At 48.5% G+C, this 22614-nt stretch overlaps 1 protein-coding gene across 1 annotated transcript in view; it reads left to right on the forward strand.

Annotated features, from left to right (window-relative positions):
• LOC126527934 (salivary peroxidase/catechol oxidase-like) overlaps nt 1-22614 on the forward strand; it is a 219392-nt gene that overhangs the window by 164464 nt on the left and 32314 nt on the right. Inside the window, exon 4 of the mRNA XM_055069370.2 lies at nt 3350-3538. Coding sequence (XP_054925345.2) covers nt 3350-3538 — 189 coding nt within the window. The remainder of the gene's footprint in view (nt 1-3349; nt 3539-22614) is intronic.

The raw sequence follows: 22614 nt of genomic DNA on the forward strand, positions 1-22614 counted from the left end.
GTCTGGACATCGACCTCCCCAATTAGGCTTGTACAGAAGGAGGTCCGATTTCTGTGGGGAGCACGCCAGGCCGCGCGGTTCTACGCATGCAACGACCGCGTTGATGGCTTGCTGCAGCGTGTCTTGGATGTCCCTGTCGCTGCCCCCGCTGACTCACAGGGTGATATCGTCTGCGTAGAGGCTATGCTTGAGGTTGGGGATGCTAGCTAATGCATGCGGTAGTCCGAGCAAGGCCACGTTAAACAGAAAAGGGGATAGAACCGATCCTTGGGGCGTGCCTTTGCTGCCGAAGTGAATAATTGGCGACTGCAACCCTCCGATGGTAATGGTGGCCGTGCGACCTGTAAGAAAATTCTTCACATAGTTATATGTTCGATGTCCAACCTGGAGTTGTGCCAGTTGGCTCAGTATGGCCTCATGCGTGACGTTATCGAAGGCCTTGGTTAGGTCTAGCCCCAAGATGGCTCTGGTGTGCAGCCTGGAACTTTTGTCGCCATCGATAATTTGGTGCTTGAGCTGAATCATGATATATTGAGCAGAAAGTTTCGGGCGGGAGCCAACCATGGTATTGGGGAAGAGGTCGTTGTCGTTCATATGTCTGTGTAAGCGTGTGAAGATGACGTGTTCGAGGACCTTTCCGACACATTAAGTGAGGGAGATAGGACGTAGGTTTTCGAGTAGGAGGCGCTTCCCGGGTTTGGGAATCATAATTTTGGCTCCTTTCTATTGTGAGGGGAGGTTTCCAGTTTCCCAGTATGCGTTAAAATAAGCTGTGAGGGCTACTATAGAATCCTCATCTAGGTTGCGAAGCATTTTATTAGTAATGCCGTCAGCTCCCGGGGCCGAGTTAGGGCGGAGTGCGAGGATGGCTTCACGTACTTCTGCTGCTTGTATGGGCGCGTCCAGGTGGTCGTTAGCGGTGCCTGTGTATGCTGGAGCGGGTGTAGTAGGTTGAGGTCCTATGTATCGGTCTATCAGCTCTTGAAGAACTTGTGCGTCCATGCCCGGATGGGTGTGAATAATTTTTTGCAAGTTGTGCTGTTGTGTGTTCTTGCTGTTGGCCGGATCGAGGAGGCAACGGAGGATATTCCACGTTTTGGGCAGGTTTGGTTGCCGCTCCATGCGGTCGCATGTGCTGTGCCAATTTTCACGAGTAAGTTGTTCTGCATAGTCTTCGATGTGAAGGATAAGAGTACTAATACGTTTCCTGAGCGTTCGGTTGAGCTTGTTGTGTTTGTATCTGCGTTGCAGACTGGCGAGGGCTTCCCACATATGCAGTAACTTGCTATCTGCCTCCTGCAGATTGGCTTCCTCAGGCACCAATTTAGTGGCTTCGCTCGCGTATTGCAGCAAGGATGCAACCCAATCTTCGAAACGGGGTTGGGTGCCCGAGAAAGAGGTGAGGGCTCTGGCTTGTCGGAAAGCGTCCCAGTTCGTTATGCGGAGTTGACGGCCCTTAGGCTTTCGCGGGCCCGCTCGAACTGTTGTTTGGATTAAACAGTGGTCGTTGCCCAAGTTGTCTTGTGTGTTGATCCAGTCTGCTTGTGGAATTCGTTTTGCGAATGTCAAGTCCGGAGTAGTCTCTGCTAACGCTGTTTCCCATACGAGAGGGACAAGTTGGATCCGTGACAAGAGTAAGACCTAGATGCTGTCCGTCAAGCCATAGTTGTCTTTCCTTTCGGCGGTTCATTGGGTATCCCCGTGCCACCGCAGGGGCGTTTAGGTCCCCTACGATGAGCAGGGGGGTTCCCCTAGCTACTTGGTCTGCTATGGTGAAAAGTCGTAGAAACCTATGTTGTTGTATGGGGCTGCTGTACACATTGAGGATGAAGAGGCTCTGTTCCTTGCGCCTTGCAGACGGGATGATCTCCAGGGAAATGTGCGCTGCTGTATCAATGACTGTGTGATGCTGTATAACCGGAATGTTTCGCTTAACTAGTGTGGTTACTTGGGGCCTGCGGTTATCACCGCAAACTGCGGTGTATGCCGCGTATCCCGACAGCTTAGTTGCTTCTCCGGTCTCTTGTAATGCGATAACTGCGCGAACAAAGGACCGCAGAGAGGGCACTCAAGGACAGGCGCCTGACCTTGTGTGGTCTCTCTGTGGTCGTTTGTTCGCGCAGCTATAAAACTGTTTGCTAATATGCACCAACTCGCCCAACAGCAAGTTCTTCTAAGCTTAATTCAGCACCCGTCTTACCGGGGATGACGATGATAAAGATGATGATGATCATCATCAGAGTGATGATCAGAGTGATGATAATAGTGATGTTGATGTCTATTGGCAACTTCTACAAAACGAGACGGGGACAAAGAGTCTCCTAACTTGCTTGCTATAATCAGGTTTTACTACATCTACCCTTATCTAGATTTCTGGCTAGCTGACCTCGGTCTTAGCTTTTGCATGTAAAACCTCTATTACTATACGGCAGCACTGCCTACAGCTGCAATGACTCCGGTTCTATCAATATCTGCCTTTTTTCCATAGCGTTTACGCCGCCTGTTGAGTTTCAAGCGGAACGAACATCAACCAACTCGCCTCCTTGTTCGCGTTGTTACTGCCGTGGATCGTGTCTGTAGCCCGTCTTAGCAATCAAGGATGACTTTACTGACGCACATCCGTACACTGGTGCATAAACTTTCATTCGAAGAAGAGCGCTCGTCCTGTCGTCTTTATACTTCGACTTCCTGCGCGCTGCGCAGAGAGAGAGAGAGAGAGAGAAGGGAAGAAGGAAAGGCAGGGAGGTTAACCAGACTGAGTCCAGTTTGCTACCCTACACGTGGGGAGGGGAATGGGGAGTGAAAGAGAGAGAGAGAGAGAACTTAGGTGTAGGATGTCTATAGTCGGGCAGTCAAGTCTGTTGCCTTCAGGTAGTGAAAAAGCGCTCGAACTGCTTTCTGCGCTAATGAACTGTGAGGCCAGGCTCCCAAGATCTTCGCTTCCGTGAATGGCCTGTCATCCAGTCTATTCAAGGCACACTGGAGAGTCTCACGTTGATTATCGAAACGAGAACAGTGGCACAGAAGGTGACTGATGGTCTCTTCACACTTGCACTTAGCGCTCATTGGTGAATCCGCCATTCCAATACGATAGCTGTAGGAGTTGGTGAATGCTACTCCTACCCACAGCCGACACAGCAATGTTGCGTCACGTCATGGAAGATTCGCTGGTAATTTAAGTTTCAGTGATGGGTCGAGGCTGTATAAACGACACTTAGAGTTCTGCGGTGTATGCCAGTAACTTAACGTGATGGTACGAGCGAGACTACGAAGCTCTCTTGCAGCGTCGCAGAACCAGCTTCGCGCTTCGCTCTCCCACCTCATCACTACGTCACCGTTCGTCTCGCAGGCGTGTCCTCCCCGCGGACGCTGTCCCTGTCCGGCCGGCCGCTGCCCAACGCCCGCAAGGTGTCCAACGCTCTGTGGGACCTGCGAGCGGCACCCGGGGCCACCTACTCGCAGCGACACACGCACCTGGTCATGGCATTCGGACAGCTCGTCGACCACGACCTGGCACTGACGCCCGACGCCAGAGGAGGTACGCGCGCTCGTCGCACGGCCGCGCGTCCGGCGCGCGTGGGAGCCAGCCCCCACCACAACCACACGGGGCCCCCGCTTCCTGCGCAGTGGGCGCGACGCTCGAGCGTCGTTGGCAGACCGCTCCCATAGCGCTTACGGTCGACCAGGGGAGGTATTCCGTAAGAGTCCACCTAGTGGACGTGTCCATTTCGTCTGCTGTCGAAGTTCTGAGTGGCTGGGCTGGACTGCGCGTCCACGGCAGCGAGGCGCCACGGCCAATCAGCACTTCGGCAGCCGACAAAACGGATATGTCGTACTAGGTGGACTCTTACAGAATGGCTCCCGTGGCCTACATTATCGCCGTGGCGAAAATGAAACACGTGCTGTATAATCACGAACAACGTTGTAAAAAAGAAATACCATAAAAGCTATACGCGGAGGAGAAGCGCACGCTTGACAGCGTGCCTGAAAATTGACTCACAGTTTCATTGGAGTTCGTTTAGCGGTTAACTGCCAGGAAATTTCACCCTTAAGCAGGATAGTAATGAGCAGCACCTACTGTTAAAGCAATCTTTGCCACGCTGAACGGCTGGTAACCGTCTAATTTTGTAATTGAGAGTCCTAACATGGCGCCCAAGCAGAAAATTTCATTGCAATTTAGGCTGGGGAACAGACACTACAAATACCATATTTCCTGCAACAATTGTATTAATTTAAGAGAAAAAAAAATAAATGAAAAAAAACCCCGCTCACTGTTAAAGTTCAACATTAATTTTTCGCTTTCTTTCTTCCGCATCTCGGCGAATGCGAAGCTGTGGCAAGAAGACAGTTACGCTGTTTCCGTACCTGCTCCGAGTAACCAAAACACAAAGAGCTCTCTGCCGGACTACTTGGCGCAGTAACACAACACGTGCAGAAGTTCCCCTGCTGTAGCTTTGCTTTCGTAGTCACAGAAAGCTGTAACGACGGTTGCGCAGGCTCTGTGGCCGCGGTGAGCCCCCAAGAAACTTCGTATCTCTGCAGACGGCTTTGCTGAGACACAATTGGGCTTTCTCGCACATTCAATTTGCAGAACGCTTTCCTTTTCATGTTTTCAGATAAAGGAAACATCATCGTGCCTCATACACATGTATGTATCGGATGTCAACAATAACTTAAAAGTGGTAATTAGCTGCGGACAAATAATGAGTAACATGCAGGCACGGATTCTGTATTGGGCTAAAGCTGTTTGTTTTTGTGTGTCCTAAGCAAGCTAAAGCAGCAAGAAAACTGTCCACAGACGCATATCCAAGGAGATTCACCCGCTCGAACAGCCCGTGAATTTAGGAACTTATGTTAACCTGCTAGAACCACTATTTTCTCTCCACAGAGTATCGTAATTATATGAGTGAATTTTTCTCCAAAAGACACAATAAATTTTCACACACAGGAGCTGGACACATATGGGTCGCGCGTCTTATATTTGAACGCAACCAGAATTTAGTTGTCATAGTCGACTACAGGACCAAGCACAAATGTTTTTCATTGTTTTCCACTGGGCTTCCAAATACATGCGAATTGATGTTTTCTATGCGTACAAGCGCATGGCATGCCAAATCACTGGAGGGTCTGTGCTTAGAGCTTTCGGATGTACCCACAGACTTGCTCAGCATTGTGGTATTACCTCAGCTGGCGAGGTGTTCCTCGTGTCCGTTTAGCAAGGCTGCGTGGTCTGGCGACACCCGCTTGACAGTCAGTCACCCCGAAGTCTGCTTTCCATAATACATGCAGGGGCTTGGGAAAAGTACGGACTCTTGTCAAATTCTAAAAATGACACACCAGTCATTTCTTAGGATTAGGGTAAATTCGTCTAGTATAGGTACAGGCTCCAAAATGAATTTTCAGCACGAACCTAACTAACCCAGTTTGACTTATTTCGAAGCCCAATTTGTAGTTCGAAAAGCTTCGCTCTATGTTCTAATCTTTATCTGTGCAACAACCTTGCTTTGGCGTCGATGCTTAAAGTTTGTGTCCACGCTCGTGTCAACATGTCCCTTTTTTCGTCTTCATCTGTAAGGCGCGCTGAATTTTAAAAATGAGCCCCTCATTTCTGTCGAGCCCGATGGAACTCTGTGTTTCTGCGAGAAGAATCACATTTTTGGGGCAAATTTATGGCACCTGCCGCGGTTGCTTAGTGGCTATGGTGTTGAAATGCTAAGCACGAGGTCGAGGGATTGAAGCCTGCCCACGGCGACCGAATTTCGACGGGGGCGAAATGCGAAAACACCCGTGTACTTAGATTTAGGTGTTCGTTAAAGAACCCCAGGGTGTCCAAATTTCCGGAGTCCCCCGCTACGACGTGCCTCGTAATCAGATCGAGGTTTTGGCACGTAAAACCCCATAATTTAATTAGTTTTTTTTTTCAATTGAGGGTTTGCGAAGTATCATTTTATTTATTTATTTATTTATTTATTTATTCATTCATTCATTCATTCATTTACAGTACCCTCACAGTAAGTATACATTATAGAGGGGAGAGGCTACATAAAGGAGGTTAAAAATGAGATTATAGAGAAAACGCGCTGTATAAGCAACAATAAAAAATTATTAAAGAGAAAATGATACATCCCCCCAAACGTAGCTAAGTGCTACAAAGGACAGCCAGCCGCCTGGTTAGCTCAGATGGTAGAGCGGCTGCCCCGGAAAGGCGATGGTCCCGGGTTCGAGTCCGGGACCAGGACAATTTTTGCTTCAACTTAGAAGCTTTTCTTTCGAAGAACCCGTATAGTTTTCCTTTGTAGCACTTATCTACGTTTGGGTGGATGTCTTCTTTTTCCTTTATAATTTCTTTCTGTCAAGATAATTGGCACTGATTTGGTGAAGGCTGTTGTGTCATCATAGGCGACAAATAGCGACCATAAAGTGTTTCTCGAATACGATGAAAGAACGTTTAAATCTTGGAATGGCCGTCAACATAGCAACCTATTACGCAATTTGGCGTTTTCAACTATGTGGTTATGCAAGAAAAAGCTGTTTATTCCTTATAAAACACAAGGAAAGAGTCAGTTTGTCGATGCACATGGAGATGACGCTTCTGGCATCTAACAATTCCATGGTATATAAATGCTATGGTAAGTATCATGGTATTTAAACCTGAAATCGGCCTTTCACGTTCGCAACACAGTAATAGCAGCACACTTGGAAAGTAAGTATATCACTGAGCTGGTCTTCGTATCTCAAGAGGATATACCGGCTTTTATGTTGTTGTATGCCTACACATAAACCAATTTAAGGTTGCAATTATATTATATTTGCAATGCTTATTGCCAATATATCCTACATCATAAAAAAAATCTATAAATAAACAAAACCACAGTATGCACAAGAATATCACTTTGGGTCAGATCGAAGAAGTGTGAGAGTCATTCTCTTTCATGATAGGTTATCGCATACTTCCAGGGAGGTTAGTGTAAGGATCGCCAGGACAGGCGCGAAAGTTGTCCAGTTTCGCCCTAAGGAATTTTTGAATCTCTCGAAGCCAATGGCATACGGTGGCATTACATAGTTGCACTATATATACCGGGTGTCCCAGCTATCATACATCGCGTTTCCAAAAAGACGGGCCATTCTACGCAAAGATAACCAAACGGAAACTGTTCACAGTCGAATAGACCTTGTTGTTGATGCCATTCAATTTAATAATTGCAAGCAGCTTATTTTTGATTACTGCTCTGAATGACGTGCTGTAAATTAATAATTTGTAGAAAACTGACATAAGATTGGCATGTTTTAAGCCAGGCACTTATTGCACGTTTATTTCTTCCACCTTATAAAGAAAGCCCGCGAGAAAAGGAAAAATTCCCCCCATGACTAACCGTCCGTAAGCATCAAAAAGCAGCGTTGAAGCAGAAGACCGATGCTCTTCCTCGCATATTTTGAGAGCGCATATCTGGAACCTGATATCATTCACAGAATATTTTATAGGTGGATCTTCTTTCCGAGATCACCGGCTACAATTCATAATTACAGCTCATGCGCCAATGTGTTTAGTTGTTAAATCTGTGGACCCTACGTACACCAATGAATGGGCGATAAGAGAAGCTTTACCCAATGTTTACTAATACTGATTTACTTCTCCTCTTTCTTCTCCTAGGGTTCGGCTTACTTATTCGTGCAGCGATGCAGTGGTACATACCTATTCTAGGGGACTGATGGAGAGAGAGAGACAGAGGGATAATATTTAATGGCAGAAAGGTGGAGAGGTCGGCATCAGTGAAGTGCCTCTAGCCTGCTACTCCACGCTGAGGAAGAGGTTCGGGGAAATAGCAAAAATAGGATATGAAGAGGAAGCGGTGTGGTGGTGTATCGAATATGGTGATGATAAGGGCTCCACAGCATACTGTTTCTGTGCAACGAGTAGGTTTACACTTCACAGCACAGCACAGTCACCTTCGCGGGCAGAAGTCGGAGTTGCTGCAGTGTAACCAGGAGGCTGTCTATAGCTTTCATGATTTTTGCCGATGTTAGCGCCACTGGCGCATTTAAACCAGACATTAGCAGCTGCAGGGCGTCGATTATTTGTCGCAGCATTGCTTTGAGAGATTGGCGGAGAATTTTCGCGTAACCAGTAGCATCGGCCCAGTTGCACATACTGAGCAACCCAAGTGGTTGTTTCTTTCCGGCACGTTACCCAGTGGCACTTAACCAGTGGCCCACGTTGCATAACTGGCAAGACAGCAGGATACAGGCAACAAGAAATCACGGGAAAGCGGAGAGGCAAAGAAAGTTTCGCTTCATGAAAGCTCCCTACATGCGGAGCTTGAAACACCAAAAGAAACAGCGCGCGCTTCTTCGTACTCCTTGTAAGGAAAATCCCGCGTTTAAATTCCGGCGAACGGTCACCTACCCACACGCCACACCCGCTCGTATATACTTACGTTCCAGATGCAAAGCTCGTCCGCGCCTCCCAAAGGCGAAGGGCTAGCCGTTGGTTACGCAAAGGAAACCGGCCCGAGGGAGGCTTTCGGAGCTTGCTCAACGTCGTTTGTGCCCGATTCCGAGGCGGGGGGTGGCGCAATTACCTTTCATGCGCCACGCGTCACCCAGCCCCACGCCGCCGTGCGCGAGAAGCTTAGCGGGCTCGAAGAAGTGCCGCAATCCTTGCGGTACCGTCGCCGACCGGCTCGCGGTCCGCGCGCGCATTTCGCGAACGCCGCACGCGTCCGAAATCCATCGCTTCCCGTCGAGGTGGAATGCGGCCCGTTGTTCGCGACGTGCGACTCTTACGTGATTTACACGGGATAGGATAACGGACAGTACGATGGACACGTGGCGCGGATGTACGTGGAGAGCGTGTACAACGAAGAACGCGCAGTTTATTGTGCGAAGGTCACCCTTAAAGGCCAACCAATTTTCAGCCTGTCAAAAGTGCATGGACCGTTGTTGCTTGGATAATTATTTAAGTGCGTGAAAAAAAAGTAAGAGAGGGAACAGGTGTCGCTGTTGCTTGATTTTACGAAGAACTGAAAGGAAGCTATTTAATGAAATTCACCGAGATGGTCGCACAAAATTTCCGTGTATAGGCATTTGTAAGAAATTTTGCGAGTGCTTCAGCTCTATATCGTAAAGGAAACCTGAACAACGACTGTAGCTGCAACGGCTGTCAAGAATTCGCATAAACAATGCCACTGGTCTACTTTCCGGCGTTTCGCTCTTTACCTCTCACGTTTTCTATTTCTCTCGCTCTATCTCTATCTCTTTTTTATTTCTTTGCAGGTGAAATATTTTCATGCGATAAAAATATTTCAATTTACGAGAAACCACGGGGTCGAGCGGCTGAGTTGTTTAAGGTAAATTTGGAAGGACTAAACGAAAAAAAAAATGCAACGCGATGACAATTATCCCGTGCGCTTCCTTTGTCCTTGCTTCTTTTACGCTATTTTGATTTTTTGCAGAAGCTACACAATGAAAATAGGCGCGATAAGTAGCGGACTGGCACCTTATTACGGCAGCGCGGATTTTGGCTCGCATTATAAAAGTAGCAAGGGGTATTTACCGTAGACATTTCTATCGCACGCGTTTTTCTCGTTGGTCCTGCAACCCCTATTCAAGCCGAGGGCGCGAGCCATTTCCAACTTTTGTGACGAGCGAGCAAAGTGAGTGCTCCCCGTCGTGCTTCTTTAAATGCGTGAGCATTCACATGCCTAACCAGCGGGGAAACCCATCCGTCCGTCACGTAAGACGATCGCTTTCAACATACGGCCAGCAACAGCGAATGCACCTTCGTGCTGCCTCTCGCTTTAACGTCAACTAAGCGGCGAAAACACAGCGCGCACGAAGCTATCCGCACTCGGCGCACACGGTCCCCATCGCAGATCGCTTTAAAGATACGGCGTGTGCGGCCGCCGCCGTAGTGAGGTTGGTCACAGTTGATAAGGGTTCGACGCGGATGGCTTAGGCGCTAAAGAGCGCTAACGGCTCACAATGAGCGGAAGGTCATCAGCGCACCTGGCGGCGTCACTTGCAGTGGTTTGCTTGGTTTGCTTGCGTCATCAATTCGTGGTGGTGGTGGTGGTGGTGGTGGTGAATTGTAGCAACAGGCGGGTTTAGCCTGGCGATCAAGGCCGGCAATTGCTCCGCCCGAGCGTCTCGCACAATACCGCTGAAGAGTTTCACCATATGTCCATCAAACCAGTCTCTCTCAAGAATTCGATGAGGAGACGTGAAGTTTATTTGCGGGCTATTACTGATCCCTCGGGAAATATAAGGGGTTGCAGGCGCGCATGCGGAAGGTCCTTTTTTTGCCGATTCTTCAGGAGAGCGTCCCTTTCATCTTGGAATTGCTGGCAGGACCACAAAAAGTGCTCGATGTCTCCTGTCTCGTTGCATGCCGTACAGTTCGGAGACTTGATTCGTCCTGTCTTAAATAACCAGGCCGTTGTATTAGCAGATCCTGACCTTATTCGATATAGAAGTGAGGTTTCCTCTCGGTGCAATCTCTTGGTTACGCAGGGCATATGCGGTGGAACCCAAAGCGACGCAAAGTGATTTCGAATGTCAGATTTCTGCACTTGATTACTCTTCGGAGCCTTGATTTTGGGAGGATGATAGAGCGCTGCGTATGCAAGCGCATCAGCTTTTTCGTTTCCTGAGATACCAATGTGGGAGGGAATCCACTGAAACATTACTGTGAAGCCTTTGTTGTTGACTTCTTTCACGATGGCTAGTGATTTGCGTGGGAACTTGAGTGATGGCAGACCATGGTATACTTGTTGTAACGCGGCCTTTGAGTCCGTAAGGACAATCACATTCTGCGGAGGCAAAGTCTTTAGTTTGCGCAGAGTAGAAGCTATTGCTACCCCTTCCACAATTGTCGACGAGGCTATACAGTCCAGACGGCCAGACCACGTATATCTTAGAGAGGGAATATAGAATGCAGCTGCGCAGCGGTCTTCGTCCGCCTTGACAGAGCCATCTGTGTATACTTGTAGGTGATTCGGGTAAGTCGGGTTCAGGTGTTTTAGGACTAATGACTTGGCTTCTGCAGATGGAATGCAGCTCTTTGACTGCAATCGTGGTACACTTAAGTTGCATGTGATGTCCTCGAATGTCCAGGGTGGTTCTACCCTTTTCCTCTGTCTCGAGCAGCGCAATCCTAATACGCGAAGCGTGTTCAATGCTGCATAAAAATGTGAGCGCGGCCTGTTACCTATACGTCGTAAGAGGGCTCTACCGGCCGTAGATTCACTCAATCGTAGTAGCTGGAACATAAGAGCCTGGGAAGCCTGAAGTCGTAGAGGGCGTGACCCAGCTTCGTAGAGCACTTTCTTGTTTGACGCTGGCTGAGGGACTGCAAGGCAAAGTCGGCTACCTTTTCTGTGGATGGCTTCTAAGCGCTCGTATTGGCTGTCTGAGGGTGACATCAGAGGTAGCTGATACAGGATCCGACTGGTAACCAACGCTGTATGTAGCCGTAGCATCGACGTCGCGTGGTTGCCCCAGCGTATGCCAGCGACTCGCTTGAGCAGATGTAGCCTGGGTGGCGATGACGCCACAACGTGGTCAACACCGCGGCGCCAGAGTAGCCTGTGGTCTAAGGTAACGCCAAGAAATCGGACGTTGGTGACTTTTCGAATCTGGTATCCGTCCAAATTCAGCGTCAAGCGTGTAGATTTTCTTTTCACTCCAGGAAATAGTACGAATGATGATTTCTCTACTGATAGCGATAATGCAATCGTTGCCAAGTGGTCCTGAATGGCTTCTACTGCTCCCTGGGCTATTCGTGCGAGGCGGCGATGCTGGTAGCTCGAGACCCATATGCAGATATCATCGGCATATATAGATATCTTCACTGGTGTTCGATGGTTCAGTACTTTTGCGAGGCTACTCATGGCAATGTTAAATAATAAGGGAGATAAAACACTCCCCTGTCGCACGCCGCGAAATATACGTATTTCATCGCTCGAAGTGTCGCCAAGACGAACTCTGATGCGACTATCATTGAGGAACGTATGTAGGAAGTGCAAGAGATGACCCGTGACGCCTATAACTTGTAACTGGCTGATGATGGCTCTTTGAGACACGTAGTCGTAAGCCTTGGAAACATCCATGAAAACAGCAAGTGTCGACAGGCCGTCCGCACTGTAATGTTCTATGTGGCTTAGCAGGTCCAGCACATTGTCTTGAGAGCTTAGACGCTGCCGAAACCCAGTAATGCACGATGGTAGTTTTCGACCCTGCTCGTCATACCAAGTGAGCCTTGTGCGCGCCATCTTCTCCATTAGCTTCGCTGCGCAGGAGGTCAGCGATACCGGTCTGTATGAGTCCAGAGCTGCAGGATTCTTTCCAGGCTTCAGAGCCGGTACCACCCATGCTACCTTCCATAAATGTGGGATATCCCCACTGGCCCACACTTAGTTAAAGAATGTCAGTAAATCACCCCGTCTTTCAACCGGTAGGTTAGTCAGCATCTGATTACTGATAAGGTCAGGTCCCACCGCACAGCGACGTCGTAGGCTGCTCATAGCTAGCTCCAACTCTCTGACTGTGAAAGGAGCATCCATTAGAGACGACGATGGCGGCGGAGGCGGGTTGTTTGTGCCGGCTGACCTGCCGGAAGAGTATATTTCAGCAAAGGCATTCGCAAGCCAAGCGAGCGTCTTGCCTCACTTCAATGCTAGGACTTCAAATGGCTTGTTTGGTCGAAAGTTTCCAGCAAGGTTATTAACGACCCACCATATCCTTGGAACTGTAGTGAAGACCGATAGGCTTGTACAAAATGATGCCCATTGATCTATTCTTAGTTTCCTTGTATGACGTCGAATTACTGCGTTAATCCTGTTATGTATATAGTCGTCATTGGTGGGTCGCCCTTCGTCCTCATCAGCCTCCGTTGCGCTCGTCTACGGGCAGCGCATAGATTTTTGAGCTTTATATCCGGAGCAGGGAATTGGTCGGGTAGCTTCAGCTCAGCGGTAGCCAATCTCTTGCTACGTAGCATGTCCGCGAACAGGTCTCCAGATGATTCGCTTAGGCCGTCCCTGTACGTATCCCAGTGCGTCACAGGACAGGATCTTCGGCCGTTGGTTCTATATCCAAAAATGTTAACGAAGACAGGAAAATGACCACTGCCCATTCTATCTTTACTCGTCGTTGACGATGCGAGGATGTCCGCTGAGTGTAACGTCAAGTCAATGACACTGTAAGAGGCCGGTGGTCGAAAAAACGTTGGCTGTTTGTCATTTTCCACACAGAGTCCCTCGGTGTTTAAAGCACTAATAATTTGCTTTCCACTTGCATCAGTCGCCTTGTCGCCCCAGAGAGTATGGTGCGCGTTAAAGTCCCCACATATAATTCTCGGAGCTGGGCAGCGGCTGCAGAGGTCTCTCATAATTTCTCCCATCGAAACCTTCAGGCGAGAGCTCACATATACGGAGACCACGCTGAGGCTTCGTTTTCCCAGCCGCACTTGTACAGCAGTGACTTGCAAAGCACTGCTGCAAAGGTCTTGAACTGGTAGAACGCAATGTGGTATTTCACGTCTGACATATAGCATGGCGCTTCCGTTCGGAAATGTCGGAATATTTTGGTTTCCATGTGCGACATAACCAGCAATTGATCTGGAACTTGGAAGACCAGCCTCGGACAAGGCCAATATTGGCACAGGCATGTTGCGTAAGAAAAGCGACAGTTCAGGTAAATGGCACGCAAGACCCGCACAGTTTCATTGCATAATAAGTGGCACCTGTGGGCGAGATGGTGAACATTGTGTCCTGACCGCATCCATATTGCTAGGTGTTTTAAGAAGAGGCAGAGCTTAGAATCACTGACTCGAGAGCCAGGACTACTTCGAGCATGTCCTTCATCGAGCTCGCCGGCATCTTCTCTATGTTTGATCGCAAGGCCTTGGAGAGAGCACGTAGCACCTGCTGACGGTCCTCCTGTGGTGTTTTTTCATCGCAACGTCACTGGGGTCGCTGCAGTGCAGACACATAACTTCGCTGTTCCGGTTGTTCAGCAGTCTTCTCGTCTACGGGGCCTCTGTTCATTTATTCGACTGCTTTAGCCGGTCCGCTGCGCGATGGCACCACTGTGTCCTGGATTCCTGGAAAAGCCTTCAGGCTTGGAAAATCAGTTTCACTCTTTGAGCTCCATTTGATTTCGTCTAACTCTCTGCGACTCTCCGTCTTTTTCTTCGTCATATTTTTCTCATCCTTTTCTGTTGGCCCCAAGATAAGCGTTTCTTTCGCTTTGTTGTCGCTGCCCGCGTAGGACACTTGCTATAACTAGCTGGATGACCACCACTACAGTTTCCACATAGAAAGTTCTCGCTGCGCGCGCACGTTTTGAAATCATGTGGTCCTCCACCTCTCTTACACCGCTGCTCACCACGGCAGTACTTGGCCACATGTCCATAGCGCTGACACTTGAAGCACCGAGGCGGTGTCTCAACGTAGTCAATGGCCTCGTGTCTTGTGAAGCCCAAGTTGATCGTCTCTGGACGGTCTGTATTCGGAGCGAACGTAAGAACCACGGAGCTCGTTCGCCTGAACTCCCAATCGGATTCGGAAATTTGAACACGTCGCGTGACTCTCCTTGCATGGTAAATACCTTGTTGCTTTAGGTATACCAACAGTTCCTCCTCAGTGCACCATTTCGGTACTCCTCTATTAATGCGCGTGTTTTGCAGGTACGAAGGGGGCACTCGTGCTGAGATTGCAGTCCCTGAGATTGACTTGCAGCTGAGAAGGGAATTCACATGCTCTTCGGTCTGTACATCTAGAAGCAGGGCTCCTTGAGCAGTAAATCGGCTCCTAACTGAAGATGCGCCAAGAATTTTTTTCAATTTCCGTAGACAGTACAATGGGATTTCCTTTTTTGAAGTCGGCTCCTTCTGTGGCAGGGGTAATAATCACTGGGATTCCGACGGTCCTCTTCTTGCGGTGACGCACAAGCCTGAAGCCTTCATCGTCCAGATCTGTGATGTCAGCTATGTCACAGTCATCAATAAGCGTAGACTCGTCGTCTGTTTCTGTAGCCTTATATCGCTTACAGTCACGGTTGCTCTCAGGGTCAGTCGGTGGCCTCTGGCCCGGTGTCAGGTCGGGCGTAGTCATAACCGAGCTCTCGCCGCTACCAGATCGGGTTCTTCTGCAGGCTCCTATCGAAGCGACGGGAGGCGAAGGCCCCCCGGCCTCCGGTAGGGGAGGTATCTTGGCGAGTTGTCCGACGTCTTCGACAAATCTATTTGACAAAACGTCGAAAAAATGCAAAAACACTATGGAGCGAGACAGCAGTGCGACTGTGTTGAACCAAACTTAAGCTTCTCCCTCATCGATTCGCCTTGTGTCCCCGTCTGCAGCAGTTCCTGTCGCCACAGCGCTGTCAGTTATACTGGTCGGACCGAGTTTCATAACATTGGTAATGATACCGGGCTGCGTGGAGATGAGCAAGTGGCACAATGGTTACGCATACTTAGACAACTCCCACAGGAGTTTCAGCGTGATTTTTTGTTTGTGTGTTCGTTTGTCAGGTTGTAGAGATGACCGAGAGCGTCAGAAGGACACCTGACCTTGAGGGCGCTGAACGCTGACTCATATTTGGCCATTAAAAAAGAAAAACAATAATAAACAAACTACACGACAGGTAAAGGAAGGGAGTGCGAATGTGTTCTTCATTATACTGCATGGACAAGTACCTGCTAACGCTACACATAAGATAGAACAGTGTCGCTACGGTGCGTTTACGCAATATTAGTCACTTGTTCGTTTGATTTTCCTTCAATGTCGAGTCTGCAGCTCCACTCGTGCTCGCTACTCGAGGGACAGGCTGTAGTCGAGGAGAAGTGGCCAGAAAGTCAGGGGCTGAGAGCGATTCACTTGACACTAACGACAGTTACGTGCCATCTTTGTGTTTCAGGGTGTTTTATGAGACACTTTCTTGCGAGAGTACGCGACTTGACAATATTTCCCCTATTTATGCGACTTGAATTTGGGATTAAGAGTGCTCCACTTATTGAATGTTAAGCATTTATGAACCTATAGTTGCAGCCAAGGTCAAACAAGCGAGGCTGTCCGAGGTCACAGTTTGTCGCCGATGCGCACGTAGGCGCTCGCTGACCGTTATTGGCTCGATTCCTCCTTTCTACACGCGCATACGCGCTCTCCCCTCTCCTCACTCCACTCGCCGGTACCGGTGTGCGGGGCACGAATAGCCGCGGCTCAGTTGCACCTTGCAATAAGCCCCGCAAACTTCCAGACTGTGCTAAGGCACTCCTCCCGCTAGCCTGCAACCAGCATTCACTAAGAGACGCGCGAAAAGTTCATAGACATCAATAGACACTGCACGACTTCAAACAGACGCTGTTCTTAGCGCAGTCTATTTGCCAGCACGACAAGCGAAACACATTCGTCTCCCAAGCCCTCAGTGAGTACCTGACTGACTGAGTACCATGCGATCCTTGATCAATCCTACATAGAGGCTGTGCTTCACTCAGAGCAACACCAATGAATGAATGAATGAATGAATGAATGAATGAATGAATGAATGAATGAATGAATGAATGAATGAAGTGTTTTTTTTAATACAAAACTACCTCCATGGCCTAAAAGAGGTGAGTATAGAAGAAAAGGCGAGGGAGAGGAGCTGCAACGAGAAAATGAGCGGCTGATCAAAAACAAATCAGATTACGGCACTCTGATCGCGGCCACGGCGCATCAAGGCACTACAATTGACTGCGCATAGCTCGAAGCAGTAATGGAGTGCACGAGATGATCCCGATAGGAATCGTTCTTCGACAACGCGCAGTGCAAGTACTACGAGCGCAAAGCGGCTGTGTCGTATGGTGATTGGAATATTGCGCTTGCAAACGCGTAATCGTTTGTACACGCACAAACACACGCACGCGTGCAAGCCTTAATTGCTTGCCTCTGCCAGAGAAAATGATCTGAACACCCTACGTAGCTCGGAACTACTCTATGTTCACAAGACGTGGTAAAAGTGACGAGAACAAGATATCTTTCGACTGCTGTTTAGATCGTTTCTTTTTATTCGGTACTGATGAGATAGAAGTGCATCTGCCTGCCTTACGGCTTCGTTTTGTGTATATCCACCGAGCACTTCTTGTCGACTCAAACGGGTGTACTACTCTATTTTTCAAGACGGACTTCAAAAAAGACCGCTTGCAACATTCGCGCCAAAGCCTGCGTCTCGATAATTGCTTTCGAAACACCTTGCCGCTACACCTTCAGGCTTTCGCCCTTTGTGCAGCATCGCGCCGCGCTTCGACCTCGTCTGCACCTAACTCTTCGCGCAGATTCAAGACCACCTGGATTCAAGACCAACTGGCCGCGTGGCAGTGAAGCCCGATTTGGCAGCGCTTCAAGTTCCGCCTAAACGGCTTCGCCTAGACTCTCTGTCCTCGTCCTCATCTCTCTCTCTCTCTCTCTCTCTCTCTCTCTCTCTCTCTCTCTCTCTCACTCTTTCACCGCCTTCCTCCTCGCGCCCTTAGCCTTTGCGACCGGGCCGGAAGCGATCGCATCGAGTTCGCCTAACAGGCATGAACAGTGCACGACCTTAGGCGGCTCGCATTGCAGCAGTGTGCTCCTGTGTACAAAACACTTATCGTCTGCCGAGATCAGGCGGTACACGTCCGCTGTCTGAAGGGCGAGCAATATGCACGCGCGGTGTTCCCGTGAATAATGTCGTTTCACCTTCGGGCGGCAGTTGAAATTTCGCGGTCCGTCGGCAGCGAGGATCTCGTCCTATCAGCTATCGGGTGTTTGTATTAAAGGGACTGAGAACCGACCCGAATGCGTCGTGAGAAATGTATGGAAATGAAGAGACCGTGATTTGTAGGGATGTAATCCGGCAGGCCGTTCGCGATTCATGTAGGAATCATAATTTTAAATTGGCGAAGGAAGTCACAAGAGTCAATAAGTGGCGAGGCCTGGCGGGGAAATCTTGGTACTTCGGATGTATTGTGTGAGATTACTGTACGTAAATCGACTATTATTAAGTATAGCGTAATTATTGCTTAAAATTGCATTTGTTATAATATTGGACACCTGCGCTTTCTTCTTGCGTCGGAAATCAAAAACGCATGCATGGCTGCCTTTTCGTTTTCGAGCCGATTGGTATTGTAGCTATTATCACGTAGCTATTATCGCAGAAATACTTTAGCACTTTGGAAAACATGAATCACAGGAACATCGACTTGATAAACAAAATAATACCTTCCCACAGCTACGGCCGCACTTTTCGTCTGCCTCCCACTAATGCTGGCGTATAATCGCTATAACCACGCCATCGTATAACCACGCCATACTGGGCACTGGTCCATGTCGAAGCTGCCCAGCTAGAAGGAGAAAACCCGCTGAAGGCCGCGCGACAAGCTGCGAAACACGACCGGGAAACAAAGCGCACTGCCCAGTTAGAAGAAGATGTATTAATTCTGAGGTTTTGCGTGCCGAAACCACTACTTGATAATGAGACACGGCGTAGTGGGTGACTCCCGATTAATTTTGAGCGCCAGCGGCTCTTCAACGTGCCCCCAATACACGAGACACGGGCGTTTTTGCATTTCGCCTCCATCGAAATGCGACCGCCACCGTGGGGATTTGATTCCGCCACCTCGTGCTTAGCAGCGGAACACCATATCCGTTAAGCCACCGCGGCAAAACCTCTTAAACTTCGTAAGGTAGTGACACTCTCCTCCTCTGCCTTCCCTCCCCATCGTTTCTCATCTCTTTCACGCTCCCTCTTCGACCGTGGCGCCGCCTACACTGCTCGAGCGTAGCAACGGCGCCAACATGCGCTCCTCGCCACACCGTAGACGCTTCTCGAGCAAAAATGGCGCTGATGCACGGCGTGAGGGCCCACGTGATGCTATTACGTCAATAGCGGCGCGGCGTCAGCCTCCGCCAGAGCGCGCGAGGAGGAGGCGGCATTCTTCAAAGCGTGGCACTACTTTACGAAGTTTAAGGGGCTTAACCGCTGCGGGTCGAAGCGTCTGAAGGAGCGTGGCGCCATCTCTCGAGGCGACGCAAAACCCACGCCGCGCAACTCGCGGACCGCTGGCGTTCAGCGCTCAGGGCCAAAGATTACAGTGAAGTATATGGTGCCCTGTATCTAGCTGCCTTGTGAACGCCGCTATTGGAAATGACAAATAAAATTTAAGCGTACTAGAAGTTACAGCTTGAGTGATATTGTGGATAGAAATTAGGAATATCTCGGAAGCAATATTTTTTGTAACTTAATTGGTCAGTAACTAGCTTATGTAAATGATCATGATTATATTGCGCTTAGTGTTACACAGACGAACGATAGGGCAGGACGCGGACGCACGTAGCACAAAGGCCGTGGCCTTAAATAGCTTATGTAACGTGGTCCTCTAGAGAGGTTTGGGGGCCAGAGACCCAATTTTTGAAAGTTTTGACTGCTTTCCCGGGTGATCTCGTTTTGTTCTCGCTACTTCCCTGGATTTTCTCTTTCGAGTTCCCGGATAACGGCTCTGGCTTATGGCTCAAGAACACTTGAAGGTCGCCTACAACGGGAGCTAAAAGCATTTCATGCTTTAAATACCACAAGAACTTGTAAGTGAAACAATAAAATATTTGTGATTTATGGTTATACCTACAATAAAACTGTATCATTCAGATGACAAAATTTATGTACTCATTTTATGTCATTAGATCTGCTACCTGCATGGATGTTGTCGTTTTCAGCCTGAGCAGTTTAGAGAGTTGAGAGCGTGTTATTTGTCCACCGCAATTGGTTCTGAATCGAGGAATATGCCAGTAATCATTATTGCGCTTGGATAACCTTAGCTTAGTTTCCTCAAGGAAAACCAGCTTCTCGAACAAAAACGATAGCATTTCTGACAGGGCGCAGCGACGACGTCCTGCAGCGGTCGCCTGGCATCAGTGGCGCCGCAGACAAAAGGCCCCCGCAGCAGTTAGAACACGTGCGAGCATATGTAATAAGAACTTCAGTTTGACCTAGTTGGCGTTTACTGCATATCATATTGACCGCAAATAAAGACGGGGACAGCGGAAGAGAACACAAAACGACACGGGCTGTAACCGTGTCTGCACTCGTAGCAGTTTTTGTGCTCTCTTCCGCTGTCCCCGTATTTATTTGTGGTCAATATGATGTGCATATGTAATACGACGGTTAATTCCAAGGCCACGAAGATGGGCATGCGCGGCACTCATGCTGCAAATGCTGGTAGCACTGTTCAAGACAGCAGTTCGAGCACACCGAAGCTAGGGCCACGACCCACCGCTCTCCATGGTCGACCACGCGTGTGGAGCACACCACCACCCGGACGCCGCATTAAGCCACTGGGGAAATGACAACAAGGAAAGCACAAGGGAAATGACTTCTTTATTTATTTGAAATGTAGAAATCGTACACAAATGTACATGAAAGTGGACGAGTTCGCGCACCACGTGACGCCTCGCGGCAGAACGGATTCTCTACATCCTCCGCTAAGGCTGCGAGAGGTGGCGCTGGCTAACACTCCCAGGGTTAACTCTAGTACGCATACGTAACGTACCCAGGAAAGTGGACGGCAAAACGGCGCCGCGGTGGCTCATTGGGTAAGAGCCTTGCACGAGTTATGCGAAGACGTGCTATCGTTAGCAGGGTGTTCAATGGGGCTGGTTGGTTCATCTTTAGAATAAAAACAAGGACAGCGCAACACAGGACACTGTCCTGTTTACTCGCTCGCCCTGTGTTGCGCTATTCATGTTTTTATTCTAAACGTGCTATCGTGTCCCACCTGCGGCCAGTTGTTTTTTCCGTAAACTTTGATTTTCATTTATTTATAAATTATACCATTTAATGAAAAAAAGGAATTAATTTCCACTACGCTATACTTGTCTGCCAGGTTTATATGGTTGTGACATGCAAAAACCCGGCCCATCGAATCTCTTCCTCTCGTTTATCATATATATATATATATATATATATATATATATATATATATATATATATATATATATATATATATATATATATATATATATATATATATATATATATATGCGTGCGTGCGTGCGTGCGTGCGTGCGTGTGTGTGTGGCGGGCGAAGAGATGTTTCCACTTCCAGATACGTGATCCAACTCACTTTTTTCTCCATGCTCACGCGCTCATTCTGCTCTCGCACTCTTGGCCCACTTACCTTGGCGTTGCACTTACGCTTGTGCTTCAATGCATGAACATATGTATGTATGTATGTATGTATGTATGTATGTATGTATGTATGTATGTATGTATGTATGTATGTATGTATGTATGTATGTATGTATGTATGTATGTATGTATGTGTGTGTGTATGTATGTATGTATGTATGTATGTATGTATGTATGTATGTATGTATGTATGTATGTATGTATGTATGTATGTATGTATGTATGTATGTACACTCAATGAGACATACTTTACCGGCTACACAACTATCATTCGCACTCTCCGAAGAATCTTGCGCATGCTGAGAATGTGTGCTTATTTGTTCCTCATGCTCCATTTGCGCATTTAAATCGTAACGAATACTACGGCGGGAAAATCGTTTTACTATTTGCGAAAGCTTCTCTTCAATATTCGAGACCTACTTGAATAGGGTTCGATATTCGATTCGACTCGCTTCTGTCACTATTCGGTTGCTCTTGTTATTCGGTCTCAAACGTTACCATTCGCACTTGCGTAATAATTAAAAATGCAAATTTTAAAGAAGTCGAGCTCGAGCCACCCTAGGCTGTCGATGCCGGTGCCAGATTTAAAACCGCAATCCTCCAAGAACAGGCGGGCTTGCCTCGAAGCGCACTTGTTGGGACAGCACGCGTTCGCAACGTTACCGACTGGCAGCGTGCCAGGAGCAAAGAACAACAGCAGATGCCGCACAGATGTCTACGCGCGGTGACCGCACCAGCGTTTCGCAACAACCGCGGACGTTTGTGTGGCAGGCGCAACGCGCACGTCACCGTTTGCATGTTTAATTCGACGTGCCCACGCGGACCATTAGACACGTGGGCCTACTCATGAAAGCGCGCCTCGTGGTACCACGCTGTCAGCAAGTTCGCTCCGGCAACGTGAAATGCAGTCGCAGCATTCGCTTACGGCCGCTACTTGCGCAACAAAAAATAGGAAATTCGCCGTGCATCCAACCCTCGGGGATGATTGGGATTAGCAATCGACCTTACGGCGGGTGTGGAATTGGTGATGACACGCTGGAGACAGAAACACCCTGAATTTCCTTTTCTTTCTATCACTTCTCGCTGAATTCGTTGGCTGCGCAGTAAAGCCAGCAATTAATTCATCAATAAAAACAAAAGTGCACAATCATTGCATTCTGTGGGTGCTAACATGTGGGGCGGAAACTTGGATGTTAACGAAGAACCTCGAGAATAAGTAAAGGGCCCCGCGACGAGCGATGGAACGAAAAACGTTAGGCGTCATCTTAAGAGACAGGAAGACAGCGGTGGTTGACTAGAGAGGAAACGGGGGTCGCCGATATTCTGGTTGCCATTAGGAGAAATAAATGGAGCTGGGCAGAACTTATTATCCGTAGGTCAGATAATTGGGGGTCCATTGGACTTACGGAATTAGTGCGAAGG

The sequence above is a fragment of the Dermacentor andersoni genome, chromosome 9 (genome assembly GCF_023375885.2).
Source record: "Dermacentor andersoni chromosome 9, qqDerAnde1_hic_scaffold, whole genome shotgun sequence".
Lineage (NCBI taxonomy): Eukaryota > Metazoa > Arthropoda > Arachnida > Ixodida > Ixodidae > Dermacentor > Dermacentor andersoni.